Source organism: Alligator sinensis, unplaced genomic scaffold (assembly GCF_000455745.1).
Source record: "Alligator sinensis unplaced genomic scaffold, ASM45574v1 scaffold512_1, whole genome shotgun sequence".
NCBI classification, from domain to species: Eukaryota; Metazoa; Chordata; order Crocodylia; family Alligatoridae; genus Alligator; species Alligator sinensis.
Window position 1 is genome coordinate 2,352,023 of NW_005842063.1, and position 24,397 is coordinate 2,376,419.

The window sequence follows — 24,397 nt, forward strand, 5'->3', positions numbered from 1 at the left end:
GCTCTGACAGCAGGCTTCCCTGGAGTCAGGACAGCCAGGGGCGGCTGAGATCTGAAGGAAGCGCAAGGGCTGCTGGAGGCTGCAGCTTGGCTCCAGCCAGCTAGCTGCACCTCCAAAGCCCCCCGGGACCTGACCCCCTTTCAGCTGGCAGGGGGAGGAGGGGGCTGGGTAACCGGAGAGCCGGCCTGCTCTATTATTAATCACAACACCGGAGCCCAGCAACCGGAGCCCCGGGGCCGCCGGGAGCCCGTGCGCAGGGTGGGGGCCACGCTCAATGGGGCGTTTGTGTGCCTGGCTCGTGTGTGGTTTTGGGGGGACACTCCCGGCTCCGGGCTGAACAGTGCCTGCATTGTGCGGGGCAGCGGGGCTGGCGGCAGGGCCAGGTGCTCCAGGGATGAGTCACTTCCCCTCGCCCGGAGCCGCATCGTTCCTCCCCAACCGGTCCCAGAGCATCCCGCATCCCGGGGCGGGCGAGACCCTCCCTGCCTAGGGTGGTGCTGAGCTGAGGGTGGAGGGCAGGACCTGGCTCTATGGCCAGGAGCAGAGCAGCACAGGGAAAGGGGGCATGATCTGCTGTGCAAGTCACACAGGAGCACCGTGCTGTCACATGTGTGCCATGCAGCGTGTGCATGCCCCGTTCCTAGTGTCTGGGGAGGGAGGCTCCCAGTCATACATGACCCAGCCGTGCTGTCTTGTGTGGGCCTGGGAAGGCAGAGGGTCAAGTATCCTCTGGGCTGGAGAGCATGGGGCATCCCTGCAATGCCAGGGGAAGACGATCATGGGTGCTTCCATGTGCCGGGAACGCATCCACATCCTCTGCTCATGGGCACACACCAGGTCATGCAACAGGGTCACGCAGGTGCAAAGGTTCCCTGCAGAGAGCAGACAGCCCGTGCCTAACGGCATGTGCCACATGGACCAGGTGTGTTGGCTGGTGTCACACGTGTCGCTTCATGTGGAACTCGGGACCCTTCAGCACCCAGGAGGGTCCTGAACGGCCCGAGTGGCTGCAGCCCCCAGCTCTGCCCGCTGCTGTTGCACACGGCCATGCCAATGCCTTGCCCCTGGCCTGGTTGACCCACGGCCCGCCGACGCTCTCCCCCGGGGTCTCACCTGCCTTTGAAGAAGGCCACGTAGAAGGGCGAGGAGTAGAAGTTGACGAACTGGAAGATGAAGACCTTGAAGGTGAAGGCATCTTCATGCAGGGTCTGGGTCCGGTGCATCTCTGTGGAGAGGTTATGGCCTTGTAAGCGAGTCGGCCCCGTGACCACCCGAGCTGCTCGTCCCCGCGGCTGATGGGCAACAGGTCGAGGGGTGGACGTGCCAGTGCCTGGCGCCTGGAGGAGGCTGAAGGTGCCACCTGCCCTCGCAGCCCAGAGGGTCCAGGTCCTGATCCTGGCGCCCAGCTGCCCACACAGCTGCTGGGACACTGGCACTGCCTACAGGGAATCAGTTCCCCAGAGGTCCCTCAGGGACCAGCCCTGAGCCAGCTGGGCTGTGGCAGGGATGCTGCCTGCACGGGCCTCGTCCGACTCACCCCACCGCGTGAGCTTCTCCGCCAGGGAGGTGTAGACTTGGCTCATGAGGAGGATGAGCACGAGGTTCACCATGGTGCTGCTGATATTCGCTATGTTCCCGGCCTGCAAAACAACCAGGCACAGCACTGTCCCCAGCCCCGGCTCCATCATCCACAGGTCCACACCGCGGTGGCCCTGGGTACCACGACAGGGAAGGGACAGTGGCATGGGCCTCAGTGTAGGCTAGCAACCCGTGGGGTACCCCCGCCACCTCCGGTGCAGGGGATCTCTCCACCGGCGCGAAGCTGCAGAGTCTCCCCCTGTTACAGGGGAGGGAAAGCCTCAGAGGCAGGGCAGGGAGGGAGAGGACCCCACTCCACCTGCCTTGCCAGGGGGTCCCTTAGGGGCCTGGCACTAATGGCATACCATCAGCCCACAGAAACACCCACGATGCCTCGGCTGCCCCAGCGTGGGTCCCAGGTGATGCTGCGCTGCGGGACGGAGGTGGCTGTGGGTCCCCCCAATCCCTCCTGCAGCACCCGTGGCTCACCTGGGTCATCAGGATGGTGTTGCCCGTGTGGTACATCATCATGCTGACGATGCCGCGGTACATGATCACCGAAACCAGGAAGATCATCACCACGCAGAGCTGGAGGAGGAGGAGGAGGAGGGAGGTGTCCAGGGCTGGGACTGGGCAGGGAAAGGCTGTGGGGTCCCCCAGGGCAGAGAGATCACTGCAGCAGCCTCCCACACAGGTCCCAGCCCTGCCCCAGGGGGACCCCGTCGCCTTAACCAGACCTTTCTCCAAGCTCCTAAAAGCTTCTGCTCCCCAGGAGCCAGAACCCAGCCAGCTCAGGTCAAGCCTTGCATGGAGAGAGATGGGCAACAGGTCCAGCCCCTTCCCATTATACCCGCTGCATTTCAGCCACTGGAGGTAGCTAGGTGGGAGCAAACCCTGCCACCCTCTCCCCAGCTTCCCATGCACGACCACTGAGCTGCGGTCCCTGCTTGCTGTGCGGGGCAGCGATTGGCATGGCCTGTGAGAGACGTGCTTGCTGGGTCTCAGCAAACCCCAGGGCAAGAGCAGGCACATGGGCCCTGACCACGGAGCAGTGGCAGCATGTCTCTAGCCTCTTGCTGCCTCTTGCCTTTGACTGCATCTCTGCCTTGAAGGGCAAGGTCCAGGCTGGCCCCCAGATGCACGGGCCAAGGGCAGGGCAGCGTCCCGCGGGCCCCTTACCATGATGACGATGGCCATGGAGCCCGTCAGGATGCGGGAGAGCCGGGCGCGCTCCGGGAAGTAGGGCTCCTTCACGCCCGTGACGGGGTTTTGCTCCATCTGCGGTGCCATGGCAGCGAACTCTGGCCTGGGCCGCTCCTGCAGGGAGGGGAAATAGAGGCTGAGCCCCTTAGCCCAAACTGGTGGGGGGGACAAGACAGTGCCTCCTTGCAAGCCTGGAAGCTGGGGGTGGCCTTGCAGATGGAGCAAAGACCAGCACCCAAAGCGGGGGGTCTGGGTGAGCCCGAGCTTGGAGGCTGCAGGGAGGGGAGGAGAGTGCCTGCAGCCGCTCCGCCGGGGGCATGCTCCCCATGCACCCCGCAGCCCTCGGGGAAGGCAGGCAGAGCTGTCCCACGCCGCCCCAGCTGCACCTCCTCCTCCTGGAAGTCCATGCAGTCCCAGTGATGCGCCAGCGTGGCGTTCGTCCGCTTCCAGTACTCCAGGAAGGTCACGGCCCAGAAGGACATGAAGACGCTGAAGAACACAGTCCCCGGGTGGTCAAAGAGGTAGCCCACCTGCAAGGGCACAGAGGACAGGGGTCACCCGGACGCTGCGCCAGAAGCCAATGCCTTCATGCCTACCCACCAGCTCAGTGCTGGCATCCCCGGCCTCCGTCCTTCCTGCCAGGCCCAGGGTGGCTGGAAACCCGGAGCCAGCGCCTCCAGGACAGCACGCTGGCCTCCAAAACCCCACAGCCCTGTGCGTGAGGGGAGTGGGGCCGGGTCCTACCTTCGCCATGGGGCAAATCTCAGAGATGTTCCAGGTCTGGCACGTGTCGCAAAGCGGGCACATGAGGAACTGGCCTCCGCTCTCACAGATCTCCTGCCTGCGGGCAGCAAGCGTGGGCAAGTCAGGGGGAAACTGGCTCGCACGGCCCCTCCAGACCCCCCGCCCCACATGCACAGATGTGGGTGCACGCACACGGGAACGCACTTAGGGCGGGTTTGCCAGGCTTGGCTGCGGCAGCCAGAGAAGCCACCCGTCGCTGCACCTACCTGCCTTCCACCACCCCTGGACACAGCTGTCCTATCTGTCCAGCCATCCGCCCACCCGTTTGTCTGTGTGTCCATCTATCCATCCATCTATCCCTTCATCTGCCCGCCCGCCCATCCATCCATCCATCCATCCGCATGTCTCTGTTCATGCACCCATCTGCCCCCCCACGCATGCACACACACATACCCTCACGCACATGCACATGCACACGGACTCACGCTGGCGTGTTGGTTCCCATGGTGACCAGGCCTGCTAGGAAGACGAAGGTGCCCACGGTGGCGGCAGGCAGCAGCCAGGCGGTGTAGAAGCCTGCGGAGGGGGAAATGCATGAGGCAGACCCCCTAGTCCTTCATCAAGCACTTGGGAAGGGCCGCTGTGTGCCCAGGCATCAGGGTTTTCACCCCAGAGTGAGTGTCAACTCCCCAGGGGTTCTCCCTGCTCGTGCCTCAGTTTCCCCAGCTATAAAATGGAAGAGGACGGTCCTGGCAGGACTAGGCTTGGGAGCAAGGCTCTCCACACCCCTTGCAGCCAGGTCTCCAGGACACCTCCACCTCTGCCGTCTCTCTCCGTGCCCCATGGGGCAGGCAGGCACCAAGGAGATGCATCAAGGCTGTGAGCCCACAGCCCGTGGGATTGGGGATCCCTGCCCCAGACCCCCTCTGCCCTGGTTGCTGTGGGGGAAGGATGCCACGCACCCACAGCACAGAGCCTGCCCAAAGCCCTGGCCATAACACTTTGGGTGTCAGGTGTATATGACACCACAGAGCAGGAAGCGAGGGGGGGTCACACACTAGCACAGGGGTTAAAGCCGGGATGAGGTTCCCTCTCGGGACCCTATGGGGTGGCTAGCTCCGTCCCTACCCCACCTGTGCCCAGCTGCAGCCTAGGCACAGAGACCCCCATCTGGGCATCGCAGCCAAGCTGCGTCTCTGCAGACCCGGGGGAGAGGCAGGGCTCGCAGAGGGGGGCGGCGTGTCTCACCCAGCCAGGCGAAGTAGATGGCAATCTTCTCCCCGAAGTACTCGCGGATGTGGTCCAGGGGCTGGTACTGGTACCAGCAGCACCACTGAGCCCAGAAGTGGTACAGGACCTGGCGCGGGTTCAGCTCCTCACCCGGCACCTCATACTCGGGCATTTCGAAGGGGCCCTGGAGCCAGCAGCAGGTCTCAGCCAGGGGGGAGAGGCGAGTGCATGGCCTCCCCCGCTCCCCGCAACCAGGGCACGGGAGGAAGGCAGCAGAGGCTCCGGGTAGGGGCCACTGCCCAGCCCCTACCTCGTGCAGAGGGAAGGCCGCGGTGTAAACGCCCTCGTTCAGCAGCCGCTCGATGCCGACCTCAGCGTGCTTCCGTTTCCCGTAGACGGTGCGTGCCAGGATCTCGTACACCTGCCGGCACAGGGGGCATCAGCCCGGGGCCCATGCGACCCCAGTGGGGACTCCTAAAGCACTGCCAGGCCACAGCTGTCGGGCATCAGGCCCCGCAGTGGCAAGGCAATGCTGCTGGACCCAGAGAGGTCCCCCCGACCCTCCCCCAGGCAGCCACCGACCCCCTGAAGCAGAACCGCTGGCCCCTGCGGGCTAGCACGTCCTCCCCGCTGCTCCCCAGATGCAGCCCCCGGGTGCGAGCGGCTCCTTCCCGAGGAGACACCCCTGGGAGTGACTGGCCAGGCAGCCTGTGAGCTGGGGGCTCAGCCTGCCCCCCACTTACAATGCGGTGCCTCTGGGTGTGGGTGAAGTAGGTGTCCCGGGAGTCGCTGCCCAAGAACCTGCGGTGGGAGGGAAAGTCCCCTGTTAGAGGCAGGGGAAGAGGGGACCCAGGCAGAGACGGGACGTGCCCGGGTGTCGGGTGCTCCAGCCTCCGTGATCACCCCAAGCGGGCACCGCCTCTGTGCCTGGCATGGTGGACATGCAGGGAGTGAGGACAGCAGCGCCTCTCCGGGCCTGGAAACCAGCCGCCAGCTCCGCCACAGGCGCTCTGCGTGCCCTTGGGCAAGTCACAGCCTCCATGGGCCTCGGTTCCCATCTGTGCAATGGGAACAAGGCCCTGCCTTGTATGCCACCCCCGGGCACGACAGCCGCAGAGGGGCACGAGGTGGGGCCAGGCCCCCTCGCTCCTCCCGGGAGCAGGGCAGGGCGGATGCGGGGCTGGGAGACCCCAGACCGGGGCGCGTAGAGGGCACTCACTGGCATCCCCCAGCACTCAGCGAGCGGAAACCTCCTCTCGAGTCCCACGCAGCCTCTGAAAGCCTTTCAGCTCCATTTCCACCATCACCGCTTAAAAGCCGGCTGCTGGCTCCCAGGGGACCAGGGCTCGGCTCTGCCCAGAGCCTTCCCAGCAAAGCTGCGGGCGGGGGATTTCCAGCACGCTGTCCCCTCCCGCCCGAGCTGGGGCCCCTGGCGAGGGCCGAGACCCCCAGCGGGTCCCGACTCACCTGTCCAGCTTGGACTTGCGGAAGGCGCAGGGGTAGAAGTCCGAGGGCTTGTTGGGCACCCGCTGGTACATGGGGTTGGGGACCCGCAGCCGGCGCAAAACCTCGTCTGAGCTGTTGCAGTCGGGGTTGGGCTGGGCCTGGGGGGCACAGAGGGACCGTCGGGGGCTCTGAGGCAGCAAGGAGGGCACCAAGACTGGCAGGGACGGCCGCCTCGTGCCCCTGCCCGGGAGAAACCCCAGCTTCAGATGGCCCCGAATTCCCGGCAGCACCCACCTGGAGGGGGGCCCGCAAGCACAGCTCCTCGGCGTAGTACACCAGCACGTCCCAGGGCGCGCTCAGCTTCAGGTAGTGGATGGTCTTGCGCTCACTCAGCGTCTCCTCCTGCATGGCGTGGAGGGGGGCAGCTGAGCCGGAGCGCCCAGGCGGGTGCAGCCGGGTCCGGGAGCCCTGCGGACACGCGGGGCCGGTCCCCCCGGAGCCGCGGTCTCACCTTCTCCGTGAGCAGCCCGGCGCCGCGCAGGTTTTTCAGGAACTTCCTCTTCCATTGCTCGTGGCGCTCCCGCGGCCGCCCCTCGCATGGGGGCTGCTTGGCCTTCCTCTTCTTTGGGGGGCGCAGCTTCTCCTCCCAGACCAGCACGAAGTCTGTGGAGCACAGCGAGGGGCTCCAGCATCGGGCCCAGGGTGGGAGAGGGCCCCCCAACACTTGTGCTCCCACCCAGCCTGCAGGGACCTGGGGTCCGTCCCCCCCCAGCAGGGCCAGATCCCCGAGGCGGGTTCCCCAGGGCACAACGCCCCTCAGCAGGGGGGCCGGGGGCTGCTCACCGATCTTAGTCGCTCCATCTCGGAAATAGTTGCCCCGGGCAAAGCCGCCGGTGTCCTGGATGTAGATGGGGTCGTCGTCGTCGTCGTCGTCTTCGTCTCCGTCCTGCCGGGCACAACGAGAGGGGAGAGGCAGGTGGGACGGGCTGGTTTGGGGAGGGTGGGGGCATCACTGTGCCCCCAGCAGTTTGGGAGAGGGGCGGCAGAGGGGTCTGCACCCCGACACTGGGTTGGGGAAGAGGGCAGAGCCTCGAACCTGATGGTGCAGACCGGCTCCATCCCCTCCACCCGCACGGGCAGCATCGGGCATCACCCCGGGTCCTGCTCCAGGAGAGCCACAACCCCCCGCAGCCCTGGGTGGCAGGAAGGCCAGGGCCCGATCCCCCTCCCCAGGGGCTTGCTGCGGCCTGGAGAGCAATCCCATGCAATCCCCCCTGCACTCACCAGGCTGGCGTAGGGGCCCCCGTTCTGGAGAGCACCCGGGGAGCCACCCAGCAGGCGGGAGCAGCTCCTCTCCAGGCCACCCAGCAGGCTGGGGTCCGGCTCCTCCGCCTTCTTGCGGGTCATGGCGCTGGAGTCACTGGCGAGGCATCGGGCCCCCAGCGCCGGCCCTTGCCTGGGGGGAGCAGAGGTGTCAGCAGAGGAAGGGGAGCGATCCTGCGGGCTGCCGTGCCAGGCACCCAAGGCCTCTACCCTCCCTGCCCCAGGAGCCTGGTCCAGGGCGCTGCTGCAGCATCCCTGCAGCTGCCCAAGTGCCCAGGCCTCAGCAGCACCCCCGGCCCCCTCCCCAGGCGTGCCCGAGCCCCCAGCACCACCTGGACCCGAGCAGGCTCCGCAGCCGCGGCAGCAGCAGCCGGGGCTGGTATTTATAGAGCACCAATCAGGCAAGCGGCAGGCGCTGCGGGGAGGAGAGGATGCGCGTGGGGAGGGGGTTGCAGCTCCATCCTAGGCAAGGCTCAGCCTAGGTTTCCCTGTCCGGAGCCCCGCTCCCTGCTGTGCCCCAGGGAAGGGCTGAATCCCCCCAGGGAAACTGAGGCACGAGGGTCTGGCCATAAGGAGCCTGCCCCCGTCCTGCTTCCCCCAGTCCCTATCCCCCAGTGCCAACAGCTGAGGCAGGCGCCCCTGCGCCTGGAGCCTGGCGAGGTTCCCTGGGTGCTGGGACCTCCACTCACGTCCGAGGGCCGGGGGGCACGAAATATTCAAGCCACCTACAAGTGGAGCGCGGCAGGGAGTGGTGCCGGCCTCTGCGCCAAGCAAGGTCCGGGGGCAAGGATCCTGCGAGGGGAGCTGAACTCGCCCCTGCCCCCCCAGGAGCAGGTTTCCCAGCCGTGCAAGTGGCGCTGCCCTGCTTTGCCGCAGCCAGGGGCATCGCTTCCCCGGGGCTGTGGCAGCGGTCAGGACTGACTCGGGGGCTATCGGCTTCGGCCCCGGCTGGCTCCGCCGATCCCGATCCGCTCCCCGATCTCTGGGTCTTTCAGGCTCCGCTGGCCAGATGGGGCAGCCGCGGTGCTGAAAGCAAGCCCTGCACACACCACCTCCGCTGCTGTCCTGGCTGCACACGCAGCTCCTCCGTGGGGCTGGGAAGGGCCCGCAGTTGCTGAACTTCCTCACTTGTCCCTCCTCATCTGTCCCCTCCAGGAGCTCCTGCATCTGTCCTCGGCTCCCTAAGGAGCTGGTGGGCCTAGTAACAGCCCCAGCCCATCCCACGACCTGGGGAGACAGCGGAAGAGCTCAGCGGCCCCTGACAGAGGCCCTGGATTGGCACGGCTCCTCTGTTGCCCTGCAGCTGGGGGGCAGCTCATGCCTTGGGCACCTATGGCACTTTCCAGCTGGTGCCTCCATCTCTATGCTCAAGCCTGGACCCTGCGGCAGCACCACCTGCCCGGCGACCTTGGCAGCCACCCCGGAGCAGGGGGAAGGGGGCAGATCAGGGGCCAAAGCTCCCTGGCCTCCCCTGTCCAGGCCACCCCCCCACCTGGTGAGCAGCTCAGTTCTGCTCACCAGGAGCTGGAAACAGACCCTCACCCCCAGCGCTCGCCCAAGGGAAAGACCCCCACCCGTGGCCCAGTGCCAGCCCCAGCAGCTGCTCCGTCAACTCCAATGCCCTCCCCGGTAACATTGGACGCGAGCCGCAGACAGGGGGAGTCGGGATTTAATTGCCTGGAACATGCTCTTTCTTTAATTGCCTGGAACATGCAAGGCCTGGTGGCGGGGCCCCCAGTAGCAGAAGTCCAGAGAAGCCTGTATCGATTCCTCTTGAATCCAGCCAGGGACACTCGATGCCTGCGACGGACAGGGCAGGATGGACATCCCCACCTCCAAACACCCTTCCAGGGGGCTGAACAGTCAGCACTGGGCATCTGGCCATCACGGGCACATCCAGGATGTTGCAGATGCTCTGGTCCCTGCTCAGCTCTGCTGCAGCAGCCTCGTGAAGGCCTCCGACGCCACCTGCCGACAGCACCCAGGGAGCTCTGGGTGTCTCAGCAGGGTCCTGTCTCTTTTGGGCTGGGCAGGGGAGCTGGGATGAGCCCAGCGGCCACCTGGTCCTGATGCCACAGGTGCTCTGCCAGCCCGTTGAGCAGGGGCGCCACCTCCCACAGCCCAGTGCCAGCGTCCGGGGTGCGCCTGCCCACTTGCCGGGGCCCAGCCGCGCTCTGTGCCCGAAACACAGGCAGGTGCCAGGTGCGCTGGAACTCGGCCACGTCCCGCTCCGTGACATCAGCGTGCATGAACTGGTCGAACCTGACGTGGATGTTAAGGAGGCAGCGGCACAGCCTGGGGCTCAGGCCTGGGGGAGGTGGGCACGGATCCTCCCAGGGCCACACTGAGCCCAGTATCACCCCAGCTAACAGGAGGGGAAGTGCAGTGCTTCCTGCATCTCCCCCTCCTCGTGGCTGCTGCCTGGGCCTTGGGGAGGGATCTTGGCAGCTCTAGACTCTGCCCAGGTGGGGAAGCATCCTGCCTGGCTTTGGAGGTCTGATCCCACGGGGACGGACACGACATGGAGCCCAGGACCTCCACCCCTGCCATCCCAGCCACGTTCCCTCTGGCTACGGCAGTGAAACGGGGTGGGGGTGCCGCACAGCCACCCCCCAAAGGATACTTGGTGCCCACAACGATCCTGATGAGGCTTCCAGCATCGCCCACGACACGCGAGATCTGGGCGGGCAGGTCATCGAAGGACGAGCGGTCAGTGAAGGAGAAGAGGAAGAGGATGGCATCTGCCTTCTCCCTGCAGGCCTAAGGGTGGAGGCACAGGGACGGCATGCGTGTAGACACGTGTGCCCATACACATACGTGCAACCCCAGGAGGGAGTCCAGAGCCCACAGCAGGGGAAGGGAGTGATGGGCCAGCAGCCTCGATGCCAGGCTTGGATTTGGAGCTGGGTCCTGCCACCCCGGGGATACCAGACAGGGTGTCTAGAGCTGCCCTGGTGCTTTGGAGCAAAAGGGACTCATCCTGCAGCTCCCTCTTGGTGGCCCACTGCACCCCTCCACTGTGCCTCAGTTTCCCCCCCGTGTGAAACTCCAGTCAGATCGGTGCTGGGCATGAATGGGCCTGGCACTTGCTGCCCCAAGACCCTTTCCCATTGCCAGTGGGCCACAGTGAGTGCCTGCTCATGGCTGAGGGAGGTGGTTCAGCCCTCTAAGGTGAAGCCCTGATGCTCACTGGGGTGCAGGCTGGGCCCAGGTGGCAGCACCCAGGCCGGGTCTCCCGCGGGGGCGGGAAGCCCGGTCCAGCCCCTGCCTAGTCTGACTCACCGGCAGGATGTGATCGAACTTCCTCAGTGCCGCTTCGCCGCAGTCCCAGAACTGGAGGCGGAAGATGACGGCTCGGCCACTCTCTCCCTGCTTGGCCGGCCAGTACACCACCGTCGTCTGGATCCCTGCAATGACACCGCCGGGCCTTGGAGCTCCTCTGGGAGAGCCGCAGGCCCCCTTTTCCGGCTGGAGAGCAAAAGGCACCGGAAAGCAAGTCTGGGGCTGACGGGGAGCTGTGACCCTGCCCAAGTCACAGGGTGGCAGAGCCCTGAATGGAACCCAAGAGTCCGGAGGGCCCTGGCCATCGAACCATCCAGTCCAGCAGGGCTGGCACCTCGACACCCCCTGTTCGAGGGTGTTGTGTCCCTCCCAAAGGCTCGCGTCCCCCCACGTCTCGCTGGTCTGCCCCATGACGCATCCTGGCTCTGGCATGGGCACTCACCCATGGTTTCGTGGTGGGCGCTGGGTACCTCCAGGCCAGCCAGCTTGGCCACCAGTGCCGTCTTCCCCACGCCGCTTTTGCCCGAGACAAACACCTTGTAGCTGGCTGTGTCTGAGGCCACCTGCGGCGGCAGCACTGGCCTCTCCATCAGTCCTGGAAGGAGGAGGCCACCTGATGCCCCGCTGTACCCGCAGAACCCACCACGTGGCCCCAGGGCTGTCTGTCCTCCCGGGTCTCTCCCCTGGGGTCTGAGAGGCTGCTACAACCCGTCTATTTTTGTTTGAACTTGCTTAGGATGCCAGCACAAAAAGCCAGGGCAGGAAGGGACTGTGGGAAATTGGCTGGTCTGAGGCTAAACCAGAGGTCTCTAACCTGCCTCTCAAGACCTCCAGGGCCAGACAGCCCTCTCCCTCGGTACCTCAACCACACTCATGGTGAGGAAGCTCTTTCTCCAGCCCAAATCCCCCTTGTTGCAGGCTAAGTCCGTTAACGCTGTGTCCCACAGCCGACTGCCATCCTCTGTCTAACGAGCCAAGACGAGCCGGCTCCAGTGCATGTGGGTTTATGGACACTGAAGCTAGAGGGAACTTTTACCATCATCTCCTCTGCCCTGTTGTAAGACACAGGGCAGAAAACATCAGCGCTGACTCCTCCATGGAGCCTGAACCCCCGGCTGAGCTGGGCAGGGCTTTCGGGGAGGTGCTTCGAGGGATGCTCCCCAATGCAGCCGTCTCAGCAGCTCATCCCCCGTTGTTAAATCCACGCCTGATTTCTAGCCTGGCTTCAGCTTCCGCGGGCTCAGTCGGCCCTAGGGGGTCCCGTCAAGCAGCTGGGAAACTCATGGTGGCTCATCCAGAGGCCACAAGGCCGAGTACCTGGACTGGGAACGGAGCCCTCCTTTGATTCCCTGCTCTGCCACCAGCTTCCTACCTGACCTTGGGAGGTCACTTTGCCCTGCCCGTGACACAGCTTCCCCACCTGAGATGGGGATAAAAGCAACGATCGCCCCAGGACGATGTGGGTCTTTGTGACCCTTCCATGGCTCTTTCCCGCCAAGCCCATTACAAGCAGCAGGGACAAGCCTTGCACCCCTTTTACCCCTTTCCCACGCCCCACCCAGACTGTCCCATGTACCAGCAAGGTCCTGAATGCAGCAGCTTTAGGTCCCCAGTGGATCCAAAAGCCCCCTCCCAGCCCCACTGCTTTCCTCATCCCCCCTCACATGCCCTGGGGCAGGAGGGACGCACCAAAGACCTTCCGCTTGTTCTTCCGCAGGATGGCGGCCAGGTGCTCTTTGCCCTCCGGCGATTTGAGCCAGTCGGGGACAACCACAGAGCCGGGGGGCACAGACATCTTCACACCAGGGCCCGGGACAGCCCGGCTCTGCTAGGGGTCGTCGGCAGACTCGGCCTGAGAAACAGGAGGGAACTAATTACCAGGACTTGTTACATTTGCCAGCAAATGTGCAAGCAGTAGTCTCTAACCACTGCCCCTGCTGTCCCCAAGCTCTGTGGGGCAGGCCCTGCCTCTCCTGATGCGCCTGGGCAGCATCCAGCTGCTCGGGGCCCAGTTCCCAGCTACGGGGCACCTTGCACACCTGACTGGCTCTCATCCACTGCAAAGGGAGACGGGCGGGTTCGAGGCAGGGCGCTAAAGGGAGCTCAGCAGGACCGGGCTCCATTCGGAGCTCAAGTGCTGGCTGCTCTTAAAGCCAGTCCCTTCCTCTCCCTAGGCCTCCGTTTCCCCATCAGTAAAATGGATGTAAAGATCCTGGTCTGTGTTGCAACATGCTGTGAGATCTGCTGATGTAAAGATCAGGGGCCTGCTATTATCCCAGGAGCAAGGCTTCCACGGCAGAAACGCTGAACGACCGGTCCTTGGCGTGTATCTGTGCTTGAGAGCCGAGGGGCTGCAATGTATGTTCTTTGGTGCATATAAAACAACCCACCGCCAAGACGTGATGCTGGACTCCCTCGATTCATTTGACCCGTGGAAGGTGCTAAACTGAGTGGCCCGGAGAGACGAGCTATCCATCCATCCATTGGACGCTGGCAGCTTTGCTAGTGAACGCTTTGCACTGATGTTAAGTTGCCTTTGTAGGGCCCGTACTCCCAGAAAGCTTCACGCCCAGGCCAGCTTAGCCCTGAAATCAGGCTCCGAGTACTTCGCATAGAAATATCCCAGCAGGATTTGATAAAGCACAGGATTTCGTAACTCCGGGCAAACACGTCGGCAGCACTGGGGGCTCGGAGAAGAAAAAGGCGCCTTTTTGTTTCGCTGGCTTTGGACGGCTTTGATAAGCAGAACTGAAACCCGGCCCCGGCTGCGAGGCGCACCACGGAGGCACATTTAAGACGTGTCGATGCAAACGAAGGAGATAAGGGGAAGCTGTAAGTCGGTAACGTCTTGGCTTGAAAAAGGGGTGAGATAAAGGCCTGAGGTAGAACAGAGACTACTCTGCGAGCGAGGCAGGTACGCACGAAGGATCCCTCGTCCAGCTGCCGCGAGGATGTCCCGGGCGTCCGAGCGGATGGAGAAGCTCGAGCCTGGTCCCGCGGGGACGCGTCCATCTTCCTCCCCGATTGCCGGAGAACGCGGCCCAGATGATGCCCACTGAGCCACCAACCCGACGCTGGCGCATCTTTGAGCGAGTTAGTCTAGAAGGTGCGACGCTTCCTCGCCCTCCGCCCGGCCGGCTCCTGGGTCCTTCCCACGCGCCGCTCCCCAGAAACGGCTGCATTTTGGCTGCAGAAACTCGAGCCGGGCCCATGAAGCGGATAACGCTCCCCTCCACGGGTGCTGCTGACGGGGGTGACGCGGTGGGACCCTGCACCGGGCCCTGGGGCGCGAGGAGCAAGGGGGGAAACTGAGGCAGGGGCAATTAGGGGGAACGGAGGCAGGGGCACTTAAGGGAAAGTGAAGCACAGACTGGGGGAGGCCCTCGCCCTCCCCCTCCCAACACAGCGTCTCCATGGAGACCACAGCCCCGCCCCCTGCCGCGCGGGAGGGGGAAGCGCACCCGCCCCCTTCCCGTTTCTCACCGGCGCTCACTTCCGCCTCGGCGACGTCTGACGTCAGCGCGCACGGCTTAGCCCCGCCCCCACGGCCGAGGCGCATGCGCTAACTCGGCTTCCGGGTGGGCGCACGTGGTTGCTGCAGGCACGTGGTGGGGCCGGTGCTTCCCCTGCCTGAGCTGCTGCTCCGCTTTCTGCTCCCTGCCCCCGCTCTTGCAGCGCTGCCTGGGCCCCGGGCTGGACACGCACGAGCCGTGGGCAGCTTTTTCCCCGGGGCAGCGGCTCGGCAGCCGGCGGGGCCCTTTCTGGCTCTTCTCAAGCCCTTTCTTTCTAACCTCCGAGCTGCGTCTGCTCCCCGCTCTGGTGTCCCAGGGTGGCAGCTGCAGCCTCCAGCTCTTTAACCTTGCACCCGACTGATTTACTGGCCAGGCCCGAGTGCGAAAGCACCTCCACGCGCTGCATCCCTTTTCCTCGACAGTCGCTGCATTTTCTGGATATATATTCCACTGCCCTAATCCTACCGGGCCTCTCGGTACTGCTGTGAGGCAGGTAATAAATCATCCAGATTCTGCAGTTATAACCTGGATTCTGGATATTTTATTACCTCCCACAGCCGTACCTAGAGGGCCACTGGGATCAGAGCGGAGCAGCACAAAGTTTTCACAGCATAAATGCTATGCATCAGATTTAGGTTGTAGCCGTGTTGGTCTAAGGACATAGGCAGACAAGGTTCCTTGGGTGAATTTGATATCTTTTATTAGTTGGTCTAATAAAAGATATCAAATTCACCCAAAGAACCTTGTCTGCCTATGCATCAGAGATGGGTTTTCAGAAGCAGAGTTAAGATACAATCCTTTAAATACCATAATGGGCTAAAACTATGCAGAGCCTCAGTTGATGGAAAAGAAGGGTGAAGAGAGGGGAAAGGTAATTCCCATTTGATTTTTAAATGTATACGAATACAGTGTTTACTCCCCTCTTTAGAATCCAGGCTTGGATGCATTGCAAAGCCTGTCTTTAAGTGCTCATTGCAATGATCTGATATATAAATAGCCCAGAAAAGAAGGCCACATTTGAACTTAGGGTCTGGATCCAACAGATTGCTGTGCCAGGGAGTGCTTAGCCCCTGCAGAAAACTGCTGGCACCCCCAGTGCCAGGATGGTTGCCTGAAAATGCGATCTTACACAAGTTTCTTCATCTGAACAAATGGCCCTGTGCGAGATCGTTCCTTGCAACCTTTCCAAAGGGCATCGAAGGTGTTTAGCTCCCACATCCCACTGAAATGCTGTGCTACGCCTACCTCCCTTCGGCGTCTTTGAAAGGAACCAGCCTATCCTTTTAGAGATGGGGTAAGGCTTTAATAAGCAACGGAGAGACTCATTAAGACAGGAGGTCAAAGGGGCTTCCCTCCCACCTAAGGCATTGAGAAAAGGGCAGGGGAGTGGGGGTGCTGCAGCAGACGTGCAATTCCCACCTCCTGCAAAGAACCTCAGAAAGAAAACGTCCTCGTGTGAGGGGAGGCTGGACACCAACATCCTGTGCCGATAAACGTCACAGAAACTGCCCCTCACGTCAATTTAATTTCCAGATATAACGGTTAATGCCAGTTTTCCTCAGGCTCACAACAATCTCTCGTTAGGACAAGAGGAGAAGCACAAGTGCTCCTATGTAGGAAGAGAACCAGCGCAGGCTGCCAGTCGTGCATGCCCCTAGGTAGGTTTAGACCCAAACATGTGCTGCCATGATCCTTAAAAAAGAAAAAAAAAAAAAAAGTTAAACAGCCATCCATTTATTTGTTTTATTTGTTAAATTGCTAAAAATTCGTTGGGGAGACATTAACAAAAAAATGAAATTTACACAGATTTAAATACCAATGAAGTTCACTTGTCATTCCTACACTGGGATGAACCTAAAATGACTGGCAGGGCAAAGTCATCCTGTACACCTGAGTCAACGGGAAACCTCACTCACAGCACCAGCTACACTGGATCACACTTTGTGCGCGTTACATGGGACCTTTATGTTCAGGGTCGAGACGGGTGGAGGTGAGCAAGGAAATAAAGACCAACATTTCCGTCATTCATAGAGAGACCACTTTGGGAGCCATTTATTTGTAACCATGCAGAACATGCCTTCTGCAACACACACGGGGACACAGGAGGGAAGGGGCCGTTTCTTTCCATTCCTGGTTCCTTCCGCTCCAGTGGGTTGACATGTCCAAATGCAAATGTGCTGGTCGAGAAACCACAAATGAAGCAAAGCAGTGAAACATTACCATGCCAGAATCACCACGAGGACTAGAACGGATGGACGGACGAACTGGGAAGTGATGCGAGCAGCAACGGGAAGACCCCGTGACTTGAACAGTTTCTATTTGGCTTGTGATTGAGACAAAACTATTTTGATCATCGCCCACAGAATTGCTAGAATATTTCCTAGGTTACTTTGTACGGGTTTAGTCTTCTGCTGTACGCCCCACACGATCGAGGGCCGGTGAACAAAATCAAGGGCAAGAGTGCAGAACCCGATCGTGACAGTTCAGCATAAATTTACTAGCGGCATTTGTTTTTTTCACTTCAAGAATTGATATTGGTTTTGCTCTAAAACAACCTTGGGTGAAAGACAAGAGACATGCAAACAAAACGAGTATATTCCGTCCGGTGTATGGAGTGCTGATTAGTTTAGGCAGAGGGACAAGAGGTGGGGGAATCAGATACTGGCTACCACCCTCTCCTCAGGTTAAGTAGTAGAGGTCAACCCAATGCCATTCAGTGTGAGAGGTGCCTCTGTAGCAGTAGAAAGCTTTAAGGTTCAAGGTGGTTGTTTTAAATCCCGATGAAGATACTGTAGGTATTCCTGAGGTCTGGGAGGAAAAAAAAAAGTCTCAAGTCCTTAAGACAAGACTATGTTGATTCAATGCATATCAGGGCTGAAGGACTGCATTTAATAAAGATGATATCTAACACAGCGTGGCAGGGTACTAGAAATAGACCTCACACCCCCCTCAAAGCAGTGATCAGAGCTCAGTGACTTTGCAGGATGGAGGAGAAAGCATGTTTTTACTAAACCCAGCCCAGCGGTAAGAAGCCGACAGCGATTGGATCCGCTTCTCCCATAAAAAAAGATTTTTCAGTCACCTCACCAGACCTTTTGCATTTTCCAACACTGATTTTTGCTTTCAAGATAAGCAGTTTGTGCGCTGAAAAGTCACAGCACGAGGATACCTTCAGCGCCTTTCAAAGGAGGCAAGTTTTACTGGAGGACTGTGACCAAGTACGTGGGCACGGGGGTATTGTTTTGTTTTACTTTTGCAATGACCAGGGCTTTTTAGCCATCAGCTCCAAAGAAACCACTTGGGTTTGTTACACGAACAAATACCCTCTCACGGAGGCCACCGATGAGAAAGAATACAGGGAAACTGAAGAGGAAGGTTTTTCATTTATAAAAGGCTTGTGACTCTAGGCTCGAATATACTGAAATCGGTCTTAAAAGTGAGCACCAAAATGTCCAGCAGAAATCCAGTGGCCTTGTGGGGACAGTTAATCATTAAAACAAAATTATATTGGCAATCTTAAAGAAGCCACTTCATGTTACAGCCAGTACAGTAAGTGGCAGTTACAGTTTCTCCACTGTGCAAGTTCTACTGTGGTTAGGGAACAGCCTTTTTCTGACCACTACTATTACAGATTTCTTATTTTTGATTCTGCTTCAGAAATGCAGGCGGCTGCTAAGCAGTTCCTCAGCATAGGTATAACTGAATCCTCAATAATTAAACGCTACTCTGTTTTAATAGCCTTATGATGTGTATGCAACAGTTCTTAACAGCCCCTGCCAGGGCCAAGCTGCAAGCTATTATGATATAATGAGACGGGGAAAGCAGAGCTTTGTGCTTTAGCGGCAGCATGAGTACAGACCTGCCTCCAGGTGATCGGCGTGTTGGCATCAGTGGGCATTTTTTACGTCTTCACTGTCTAATAAAATACCATGTTCTTCCTGTCGCGCACCCCCGCTTTTCACTCAGTGTTGCCACCTACATGGGGTAGCAACAAATTGAATTTGTCTTCGCGCACTGCATTCGAAGCAGTGATGCCATGCGACGCATATAACTGATTCCAACAGATTTCTTACGGCTCAATCTATTGTATGATGTAAAACAACCCACAAAGCCGCACAAGAATGGCAAGCTTCAGAAGGAGCCAGGATCACATGCTGGTGAAAGTACAACCGCATGGAAAAATTGGAAACTCTCTAAGCTGAGAGCTGATACAGCAGCCCTCAAGCTGAAATAGGAAGGAAAGAATATTCACGCAAAGGCATATGCAGAAATAGCAATTTAGATTTTTTTCAAACTGGATTCTGGTAAGTGTGAACATCACTGGTGATTAATACGGAGGGTGCTAAAACTGGAAGAATTAAGGCCGGTCCAGTGTTTCACTTCAACTGGCTGAAAATCCTTCCAAATGCTACCACTTATTTCAGTGATGGCAGAAACATCTAGTCTACTTCCAAGAGCTTTAAAATATTCAGAGCAAGTGAAGCGGACAGAAAGCACCTTTGATGGAAGCCTAGAGCAGGGAGGGGGCTGCCTTGCGTCAGGCTTCTTTGCTTTGGTTGGTTGGTACAGTGTTTAGTGTTGCTGTGAATTCATTTTAGTTTGTGGTGCGTTATCTGGCAGGATAACCAGTATTGACCAGGAAGTAGAAACGAGTTAAAAAAAAGCAGTAACTGTAAATGGCACATTGAACCAAGCTCTAAGAGAATGTGCTGTTATAATTCAGAAAAACACTTAAGCATGTGCAACCATTAAGCACGTGCACAAGTGTGTTGCTGAACGAGGCTATGCAGGTGTCCTTTCTGTCCCATAAGCTAAAGATGAGCTAAGACATCCCCAGTACTCACTGGAAAAAGTTGTCTGCACGCCTACACGTTTGGAGTTGTGCAGTCATAAGGCAAAAGTTTCTAGAGCAAATTCTTAAGAGAGAACATCGGCATCCAGCTGCTCCATCACCTTGAAGAGGTACGTGGACACTGGTTCTTATGAACGTCCTAAACAAAACTGCTTAGTTTAAACCTGTAACTTCACATTTCTTTTAATGCTGTCTAATGTGTGCAATTTTACCCGCCTGTGATTCAGAATGTCAGGGAGATCTAATGCCACTGCTGGTTCGATCTAGAGTAGGACTCTCCCTGGTGGGACACGCTAACGAAAGCAGTGCCAACTGAATTCTTGGTGATCCGGCATTTCAATGCAGATCTGTCCTTTCTTCCTTCTCTCGTGGCAACAAGAGGGCAGGACAGGACGGGAACGGTACTGTCAGGAGAAAAGTCCAAGGAAAAAAAAGGCATCTGTGTCTGTGATGACTAAGGGTTGCAGTTCTGGCTGTAGTGCTGGAAGATTTTAAAATATTGCTGTTATTTTCCTTGTGCAGCCATATGCAACAAGACAAGCGTGGATAGTATCAGTGCATACATGCTTATGGCCTCTTGCCTGCAGGTATTCAATACAGACAGCATCTCCAACCCTTTAGGGGCTGGAATTGTATATAGACATTGAAGAGGCCTCTCTATACCCCTGGAAAATTTCTGAAGATACTGGATGTTAGAAGATTCCCCCCTCCCCGCCCCGCTCACCCTGAATTCTCGGTCTAGTTATCAGCAAAGAATAAGGCGGCAGCAAAGCTCCTGCTAGAACACAGCAACCATGAATCCCACCAGAATGGAGATTTCTCCCCATTTGTAAACAGAATTCTCTTAACAGGACATTTCTGAACCAAACCCAGAGTCGGGGTCACGCTGGGAGCTGGAGGGCAGCACTGACATTCTGCTTGGATTTTATTGGTTTCTTGTTCCCTAATTCACAGTCTAAATGCCTGCGTGACAGAGGAAGGATTTAAAAGAAAAAAAAAAAGCCACAGGGAAGAAGGGAGGGGTGGAACAGCCTTTGCCACATTATCTCTTTGCTCGCACAAAGTACAAGGCATTTGTTTTGGGATAGTACTTCACGTTCTGTTTCTTGTCCATGAGACCACCGAATATGATTAGTTCGCCCCGGCCTTGCACCACTGTGTGAAGGCTGGTCTCGGGTGGCCCCACCACCGAGCTGCTGTTAAACACTTTCCATTTGACTCGTCCTTTCTCCTTGGTGTCTTTAATGTCCAGCACATACATCTGCATGGGTTTGCAGTTCATGCTCTGATACAAAGGCTTGCCAACATTCAGAGACTGTGGAGGATGGTGGCCCAGCCGGCGAGCAATGGGAGGTAAGGAGTGGCCATCCCCCTGGGCAGAGCCGGGACGTGGCGCCGCCTCGGCACTGCTCACGCTCTGGCTGCCGGGGGATCCTGGCGAGGACACTAAAGGAGGGCTCAATGCTGCTGAAGCCGACGCACCTTTGGAAGACAGGGCCTTGACAGCCTCCAGGCTTCTTCGCAGTGCGCCCGGGGAGACTGCCCCCGGGAGGGAGCTAGCAACGTGTGGTGGGGTGTGGATCCCGTTGGTCTGCTCTGGGGGGTTTCTCACGCTTCCGCCAACTGTCCTGTTGTCCGCCCCGTCCATCTGACAGCTAATGGAAGCTGGTTTCTGATCCCAATTCAAATCTACCGATCCTAATCGCAGGTCTTTCTGATCTGGTAGTGATCCTCGTCTCGGGGCGAGGGAAAGTCCCACTTTCAGGTCGTATCCTTCAGCAGCGGAAGGTGTGCTGGGTGATATTGCCTGTACGGGACTGTCCAGTGAGGCACCGCCTGCTGCCGTGGCTCCAGGAGATAAACTCCCACCGTTCAGTACAGGGGAACCGTCCCCCCTGGCTGGGGACAGGCTCCCTTCCCTGGACCCCGACGGGGTTTGTCTTTGTGCTCTGGGCCTCAGGGTGCCCCAGCGCCCATTCACGCAGGGAGCTTCATCTGCATTCCTAACCGGAGACTGAGAGCGGTATTCCCGCGTTTCAGGAACCAGGGCTGGTGGTGTGGCACTGATGGGAGAGGGGCGAGAGTTTAAGCTTGGGCTCAGTGGAGCTCTCCCGCTGGGAGCCTGGCTGAAGACCACAACACACTGTCCCACCTGGAAGACATGTGAAGACACGATCACAAACTGCTGCATACAAATTCACAACCCCCTCACCTCCTGCTCTGTTAGCCTGTTATCTCTCAGGACACCCAAGCAGGGGTCCAGAGATTCAACTCCATGGAGACAGACTTTTCTCTCTCCACTCTGCCACATGATTTCTGACCCCCTTACCCTGCAGGCAGGATGGCACCACAACTCAGGGGCCCCATGGTCTTCATTTTCCACCTTCAGTGGCTGCCATGTCCAAGGGTTCGTGTGCATGTGCAGTAGCCAGGCGTCCTTGAACAGCTGCCAATAAAAGAGCAACATAACTAGAAATTTAGTCTTAGTGTGCAACTATCTTCCTCGGGGAAAAGGTTCCCCGATACCAATCTCACTACAGATGGATAGAAATCACAACCCGGATTGCAGTTCCTGGAGTGACTACCACTCGCACATTATGGGACTTTAAAGACAAGTCAAATCTCCAGGCCATGGTGTCTTACCCAGCTATAAGTCAGGGATAACTCCAGCAAGGCTTTATTAATGTGGGCACAGCACTCTAAGCGTCATGGATAGAAGGCACCGGAGAGAGGGGCTGCACTTTATTATTTATTTAGCTGTGGCAGGGATGACAACTACATCCAGAACTCTACAATCCAGCACAACCAGTCAAGGTTGCTTTGCAGAGTAACTAGCAATCAATCTGCTGAGCTACCACTAGCAACAAGGTATACCCGAGACCACAGGGGACCCCTCTGTAAGGTGTACATGAGTTGGTGTTATAAACAGGTAAGATGCACATGCTCCATGCTCATGCTCCCATGCTTTTATATACTTACAGCATTTGGCCCCCCACAGCCACCAAGGATTAAGATGGTCTCATCATCTATGACAATCTAGAGAGACAAAGAAGTGTTAGAAACTTGGGAGAACACAAAGAATCTCCTTAGGTTTCACACAGGACTATTGCTGCTGTATCTTCTCCCATGCGTCAAAACACTTTGCATCCTGCTTCCACAAGGTACCCATGTTAAGGGTCTTGCCCCAGCCTGCTCTCAAACTCCCATTCAGCGCTGGACCAACCCACCCACTGCTTCCAGCAACTGTCTGAAGCTCTACAGGCTCCAGGAGCCCACCTAAAACAGGCTCCAGGAGCCCACCTAAAACAGGCTCCAGGAGCCCACCTAAAACAGGCTCCAGGAGCCCACCTAAAACAGGCTCCAGGAGCCCCCCTAAAACAGGCTCCAGGAGCCCACCTAAAACAGGCTCCAGGAGCCCATGGATAAAGTCTCTAGAAAGTGCATACAAAACAAGACTTTCCAACCAGGAAGAATGGGTTTGGGGAATTCATTCATCCCTCTTTCTGAGTGTGAGGAAAGACAAGGGAAAACATGGGTCTATAGCAGGTCGTCTGCTCTGAATCTGCATCACGCCTTAGGCACTTGAATGCCTGCAGGCTGTATTTATACAAGCCACATCATCACAGTTTTAGAGTGCTATGGCGAAGAGTGCAGTATCAAATCTGTTGACAGAGTGTCTGTTGCAGCCTGCTGATGCCAGAGTCAGGCAAGACAGACAAGGAAAGGGGGTGGGGAGTGCTCCAGCATGTACGCTGTATGATTCTATATCGGGCATTAAAATGTTTTTAGTGGAAATCATCCAAGGCAGTGGAAATATGAAATCTGACATGTCAGCAAATCCATACATAAAGGGGTCTTCTACAAAGCCAGTACAGAGGAATATTTTTAATGGCTCTTAAATGGCGAGGATGACGTCAGTGTTTTGCTTCGGTTGTTAAAACAGAGGACTCTGGTTTGGAGAAGTGCTAATTGCAAATCTAGGTGTACATACACAAACTGGGACAAATACAGCATGGCTTAATGCCAGGAGGCTTTCAGAGGGTGGCCTCTCAAATTAGTGAAGTAAAAGGGAAATCAGCAAAGGCTTGGCACAAAGAGGCTATTGGCATTGCTTGTTATGAGTCCTGCAGATGACAAGCTCAAAACCAAGCCTAATTGTTTCCTACTGCTTCTTTTTCACACGCAGCGGTGGCAGTGAGAGCAGGCTGATGACCTCCTCACAAGGTGCTGCAACATTTGCTGAATAACTGCAAAGGATTGTCACCTGAGACTGGCCACCTCGCGGGTGAGGGCTTGGCCCAGAGACGTTTGGCTTCGACCAAGCCCACTGCTCCAGATCCAGAACCCAGACATCATTACTCCTGCAAGGACAAGACGGCAAACATGGAGCCAAAGGTGTACAAGAAAACCCCCCCCACATTCCTTGGAGGATCTCAAGGAAGTGCTGCTCTGGAGACTGCAGGACTACTAGCATTACTCCTAGGGGGAAGGCAGGCTCTGGGACTTTGCCTCTTTTCTCAAAACAAGTTCTTGGTGTACACTGGTGTAGTCAAAGAAAATGGAAGCAGCAAAGGAACAAGACCCGTGAGCAAACATGAGCCTGGCAAAGGACTAAGATCAAATCCAAGACACAACAGAAGACAGGAGCAGGGGAGGGGGGCAGCAGCAGCACATCCAAACATCCTGTAAGCTTAATGACTTAGCTTCTTCCAGCCTTGCCTACGGAGCTGTCACGCTGCACCATGATCCTGACCTACCCTCGAGTCCAAGCTCAGATTTTAATAGTGCTAAATTGAGCCGTGTTCCGAGATGGATAAATGTTTGTTAAGGACAAACACACTGTCACTGGGGGGGACTACACTTCAGAACAGGTCTTAAAGGCCACTGCCCTGATCTTGCAATGGACTCCACTGCACACGCCTGAAGCACGACTCAGGGAAGGGTATAGCATATATAAGCGAGTGTGGTGGTCTCAACCATCCCCATAGCAACCAGGCTATTAACCTGAAGTGCAGATGCAGCAAAACAGGCTTTCTTGAACTAAGCAAGGCATCTAGGACCAGGACAGCAGACACAGAGGTCAGAAACACGAGGCACTGTTGTAGTGGGAAAGCTTGCATCACCCCTCACCCAATCTCTGCCCGGTTTTATCACTCCTCACAGGGTGATCACTAGTCCCAGAAACATCGGGGGGGGGGGGGGGGGGGGAGAGACAAGCATACACAAC

The 24,397-nt window shown here is 58.0% G+C and overlaps 3 protein-coding genes across 6 annotated transcripts in view; all 3 read right to left on the bottom strand.

Annotated features, from left to right (window-relative positions):
- The window catches only part of LOC102380893 (anoctamin-7), a 13,657-nt gene extending 5,777 nt beyond the window's left edge, over positions 1–7,880 (bottom strand). Inside the window, exons 1-16 of the mRNA XM_025203719.1 lie at positions 7,857–7,880; positions 7,486–7,657; positions 7,045–7,147; positions 6,713–6,864; positions 6,496–6,603; positions 6,223–6,359; positions 5,499–5,556; positions 5,066–5,176; positions 4,774–4,939; positions 4,011–4,101; positions 3,526–3,622; positions 3,168–3,311; positions 2,758–2,895; positions 2,068–2,166; positions 1,538–1,640; positions 1,114–1,225 (exon numbers count right to left, since the gene is read on the bottom strand). Of these exons, the coding sequence (XP_025059504.1) occupies positions 1,114–1,225; positions 1,538–1,640; positions 2,068–2,166; positions 2,758–2,895; positions 3,168–3,311; positions 3,526–3,622; positions 4,011–4,101; positions 4,774–4,939; positions 5,066–5,176; positions 5,499–5,556; positions 6,223–6,359; positions 6,496–6,603; positions 6,713–6,864; positions 7,045–7,147; positions 7,486–7,608 (1,742 nt within the window). The 5' untranslated portion in view covers positions 7,609–7,657; positions 7,857–7,880. The remainder of the gene's footprint in view (positions 1–1,113; positions 1,226–1,537; positions 1,641–2,067; positions 2,167–2,757; positions 2,896–3,167; positions 3,312–3,525; positions 3,623–4,010; positions 4,102–4,773; positions 4,940–5,065; positions 5,177–5,498; positions 5,557–6,222; positions 6,360–6,495; positions 6,604–6,712; positions 6,865–7,044; positions 7,148–7,485; positions 7,658–7,856) is intronic.
- Positions 7,881–9,177: 1,297 nt separating this feature from the next.
- CPLANE2 (ciliogenesis and planar polarity effector 2) lies at positions 9,178–14,776 on the bottom strand. 3 transcript variants are annotated; one of them, XM_006023208.2, is made up of 6 exons: positions 14,290–14,769; positions 12,496–12,658; positions 11,249–11,401; positions 10,807–10,931; positions 10,148–10,284; positions 9,178–9,786 (listed from the first exon to the last, which is right to left on the bottom strand). In XM_006023208.2, exons 2-6 carry the CDS (start codon positions 12,599–12,601, stop codon positions 9,525–9,527), a joined length of 783 nt encoding a protein of 260 aa, XP_006023270.1. In that variant the 5' UTR covers positions 12,602–12,658; positions 14,290–14,769; the 3' UTR covers positions 9,178–9,524. The 3 variants fall into 3 exon arrangements, with proteins under 3 accessions (XP_006023270.1, XP_006023271.1, XP_014375213.1); XM_006023209.2 differs by lacking the exon at positions 14,290–14,769 and adding an exon at positions 13,197–14,279; XM_014519727.2 differs by lacking the exon at positions 11,249–11,401 and having other exon boundaries at positions 14,290–14,776.
- A 2,158-nt stretch (positions 14,777–16,934) lies between these two features.
- FBXO42 (F-box protein 42) overlaps positions 16,935–24,397 on the bottom strand; it is a 72,425-nt gene continuing 64,962 nt past the window's right edge. Inside the window, exons 7-10 of one of the 2 annotated variants that reach the window (XM_025203658.1) lie at positions 23,435–23,531; positions 22,150–22,206; positions 21,500–21,616; positions 16,935–21,322 (exon numbers count right to left, since the gene is read on the bottom strand). In XM_025203658.1, the coding sequence (XP_025059443.1) occupies positions 20,213–21,322; positions 21,500–21,616; positions 22,150–22,206; positions 23,435–23,531 (1,381 nt within the window). In that variant the 3' untranslated portion in view covers positions 16,935–20,212. Of the gene's footprint in view, positions 21,323–21,499; positions 21,617–22,149; positions 22,207–23,434; positions 23,534–24,397 lie in introns of both variants that reach the window. The other variant, XM_006023211.3, reaches the window with a different exon arrangement.

Bases quoted from the DNA above. Each gene is read 5' to 3' on its own strand.
- CPLANE2 (XM_006023208.2), bottom strand. From the start codon at position 12,601: ATGTCTGTGCCCCCCGGCTCTGTGGTTGTCCCCGACTGGCTCAAATCG. The intron at 10,932-11,248 runs GTGAGTGCCCAT...GTGTCATTGCAG, and splicing joins CGCCCACCACGAAACCATGG to GGATCCAGACGACGGTGGTG. The intron at 10,285-10,806 runs GTGAGTCAGACT...CTCCACCCTTAG, and splicing joins AGTTCGATCACATCCTGCCG to GCCTGCAGGGAGAAGGCAGA.